At 39.7% G+C, this 3,621-nt stretch overlaps 1 protein-coding gene across 1 annotated transcript in view; it reads right to left on the minus strand.

Moving 5' to 3' along the window:
* Positions 1–109: 109 nt before the first annotated feature.
* Positions 110–3,621, minus strand: part of LOC108750876 (cell growth regulator with RING finger domain protein 1-like) — a 36,753-nt gene continuing 33,241 nt past the window's right edge. The window contains exons 3-6 of the mRNA XM_018490706.1: positions 2,319–2,490; positions 1,644–1,785; positions 1,198–1,305; positions 110–707 (exon numbers count right to left, since the gene is read on the minus strand). Coding sequence (XP_018346208.1) covers positions 231–707; positions 1,198–1,305; positions 1,644–1,785; positions 2,319–2,490 — 899 coding nt within the window. The 3' untranslated portion in view covers positions 110–230. The remainder of the gene's footprint in view (positions 708–1,197; positions 1,306–1,643; positions 1,786–2,318; positions 2,491–3,621) is intronic.

The raw sequence follows: 3,621 nt of genomic DNA on the forward strand, positions 1-3,621 counted from the left end.
ATATATATATATATAACATTTCATATAAAAATAATTTGAGCAATAAAGAAGAAATATAATACTCGTTTTATAGAAACACAATCATTTCAAGATATTTAATATTGTGCCGGGTCACTAGGATTTACATAGGAATAAACCTGCAGAAATTATCTGTGTTAAACGAAAAGTCTGTCGACCATCCTGACGTTTGCTTATATAGAACGTGCGACCTTAGTAATAGAGTGATACTCCTATCGGGCGAAGCCGAGGAAATCAGTGAGCCGGTCATTCCAATCGTGGAGCCAATGGGTAGGTCCGTGGCTGGACTGACGTTGCTTGCAAGGATTGATCTCCTTCTCCGGTGGCATGTACTCCTCGCTGCGTATGCAAAAGTAGCTCTTGATCGGACTGCGGCACATCGGGCACCGGTCCAGCTTGCCGAAGCACGAGGCGCAAATACAAGTGTGTCGGCATGGTAGTAGGGCACGTGATAACGGAAAATACTGGCAGACGACGCAGAGCTGCTCGCCCGCGGTGTTCCAAAGCGAGCCGCCCTCCTGGTCGCCACTCTGACCGGATGCCACCAGAGCACCGCGACTGCCGGCGCCGGCGCTGTCGTTATTATTACACGGCTCGGCAAGCGCCAGGGCTGGCGAACCCAGACCAGCCGACGACATCGCATCGCTCTCGTCGTAGTTGCTGGAGTTGCCCGTGGCCAGGTACAATTGCTGCGGAAAAATCGCGAGCACGAGTTGTCATGGTGTCGAGTTTATCAGTGAGCGAGTTTCGAGAGAAACGTAAACGCATTTCTATCACTGTCTCATTTTTGGAATATAAAGTAACTTCACCCAATACGGCCAACCTAATCGTTACGATTTTTGCTGAGTCCAACATTGATGGTCAGAAAAATAGGAAACATAGGAAACATTTCTGAATTTTACATTCATTGAAAATATCAGATATTTTCAATATTTACATGAGTTTCAAGATTGAACATTGAATTTATGTAACTATCTATAAATAGCAAGTAGACTATGACCTACTTCATACTAGATCATATTAGGTACAGTTATCTTAATTAATAATTAATCTGCGATATATACACACACAAATATATATAAATCTTTCGCGTCCGACATTTAAGAGATTCAATGCCGATGATTAATGGTAGATACTGGGATTCACCTTTCGGAGCCAATCGTTGCATCTTGTACTCACCTTCAAACAAGACAGTTGGCCGTTTGCCTGCTTCAAATACTGCGCTAGAATCGAAGTCGGCAACGTACACACGCTGTCCTTAATGTGAACGACGTTTACCAGGGCCACCTTAAACACAAATGTCGCGGGAAATGGTGAATGATAATGGTGAAAGTGAGATGAGTTTTGCTTTTTTTCTCTTTCACAAAAAATTATGTAGAATAACTCCAGTATTTATTCCGAGCGAGAATTATATCACGAAAGTCAGAAAAAGTAAAAGAAGTGAAAGTAATTTACACGCGCTCTATTATATGGGCTTTATATAGCATAATAAGGTTTTATATTAAATTAAGTTTTAGATAAATTATATTAGATAGAGAAATTAAGTTTTCGGAGTAGATAAGTGCGTAAGATATACCAGGAGTTATCCTAGAAGTTATCTACAAGATGGTAAAAAAAGTTCTCACGGTTTCGTCAGGATGAGGATCCCGATTGTCTCTTCGAGTAAGGAAAATCACCAGAGGATAGCAGAGCCGTGGCGGGGTGCCGAGCTCGAGTTCTGGAGCTGGTAGAGATAATCTCAATGTTTCCTCACCGTGTGGCTGTCTACTGCAGTTTCGGTCAAGGAGAATAGCAATTGAAAAAAATGTGCGAGTAAAAAAACATATGATAAGTAAAAAAAACTGATTAGCGAACGAGAGCGATCAATCGAACATTCTTTAAAATGTAAATGAGATCGAGAAAAATATTTAAAAAATATACCGAGAATGTGACCGTGAGTTAGTTTGTTGAAACTTTTTTCACATGTTTCCAGTTCAATTGGTTTGACAAACAACGCGCAATTATATAATTTTCTCGTTAAATCTTCATCATACGCGAACGATAAGCTAGAGTTAGTCATCAGATTAGAGCACGTTAGACATTCCTAAAAAAAAAAAAATGCATACGTGATCAGTCTGCTAGAGACAAACCCATTGAGCTAGATTATGCGAAATTATACTTCCTGCCTGCTAAAGAAAACCTATCGAAATAGATTATGCAAAATTATATATCCTGTTATTCGACGTCTCGAAACTTGCATAAGATCGATGCGCGATTCACGGTTAACGGTTTCTCATCTCGGAGTGATTCTCAAAGGATACGTTTGTGGCGGCGTGAGGTACTGCGCGTGGCCCTGTAGAAGGGTCCCGTTCAGGGACGCGTCTCGTAACGTGCTCCAGGGTTTCCAGAGTGCCAAGTGTAACTCTCTTATGCAAACGCCCCAGATCGCCTGCAGCGAGTACTCCACTTGGCTCGACACCTCGCACTCCACCTCTGAAACAGACGTTTATCTTCAGCGAGCTGGAATTCGAGTTCAACGGTAACTTAATTGTAAAAATCCGTACACTTAAGTGTCTATCAAAATGTTCTCGTTATAAAGTATCAAATCCTATCCTATGATAATTAGACGTTCTGCTTCGTTTATCAAAATGCATTCAACCGTATACGTCTTATTGATGTAATCAAACTGTTTTTCTCAATATGAGACCTACAAAGGCCAGTTTTGAATAGCCTGTAGAATGTACAGAAGGATTCAAGATACTCGCAAGACACTCTCGGTGGGTTTTCTCTACCTTCCGAGAGATGGTGATCAAATAAAATTCGAATTTTGAATTCGAGTCTTTCGATTCATAGAGCACAATGAGAAAAATGTTTCGTGGAAAATATATGGACCAGAAGATTCTGCTCGAACAGAATTCTAGTTGTATCAACTAGAATTTAGTAGACTTAACTAAAAAATTCCGACTTGCTCATTTTCAATCAGAATTCCTCAGACATTTTTCTTAGTGCAGATGCACGACTCTCAATGTGCTGCAATCCCCACTAAATTATTGCGAATGTAAGGAGTGGTATTTAGGAGTGGCATATTGTACTTGTGTGCGAAACGGTACTGATCGAGAGAACTAAGTACACACAAACTCAGGAACTAAGTATTTGCGGAATTCGAAATGCATTTGCTAATATCACGTTGCGAAAAGAAAATCCATTTTTTACAGGTCTCGAGAATTGAAAGGACAGCGAGATTTCACTAGTAAGAATTTCTAATATTCATAAGAAATTCGAGATTATTTGACTAGAATTTCATTCATTCTAGAAATAGGCGCTCTGTCTGGAATATGCTCTTAGATATCAAAGGAAGCGCGCAATGATAATCCGATTCTCTTTAACTTAAATAACATTTTTAACCTTCCGTATGTTGCCAAAATGTAAATCAATCCATTTCTGCAGTTAATTTCAAAATCAACATCATCCACATTAACATATTATTTAGTAAATAAACTATTAGGTTGTTCGGAAAGTAATTTCGTTTTTTCCCCACAGAGGACTTATTGTATTTTTTCACAGCCAACACACTTAAGCATAATCATTATATATTTTGACAGCTGATATAGCAAGGCTTGCTTG

The sequence above is a fragment of the Trachymyrmex septentrionalis genome, unplaced genomic scaffold (genome assembly GCF_001594115.1).
Source record: "Trachymyrmex septentrionalis isolate Tsep2-gDNA-1 unplaced genomic scaffold, Tsep1.0 scaffold374, whole genome shotgun sequence".
In the NCBI taxonomy this organism is placed as follows: Eukaryota; Metazoa; Arthropoda; class Insecta; order Hymenoptera; family Formicidae; genus Trachymyrmex; species Trachymyrmex septentrionalis.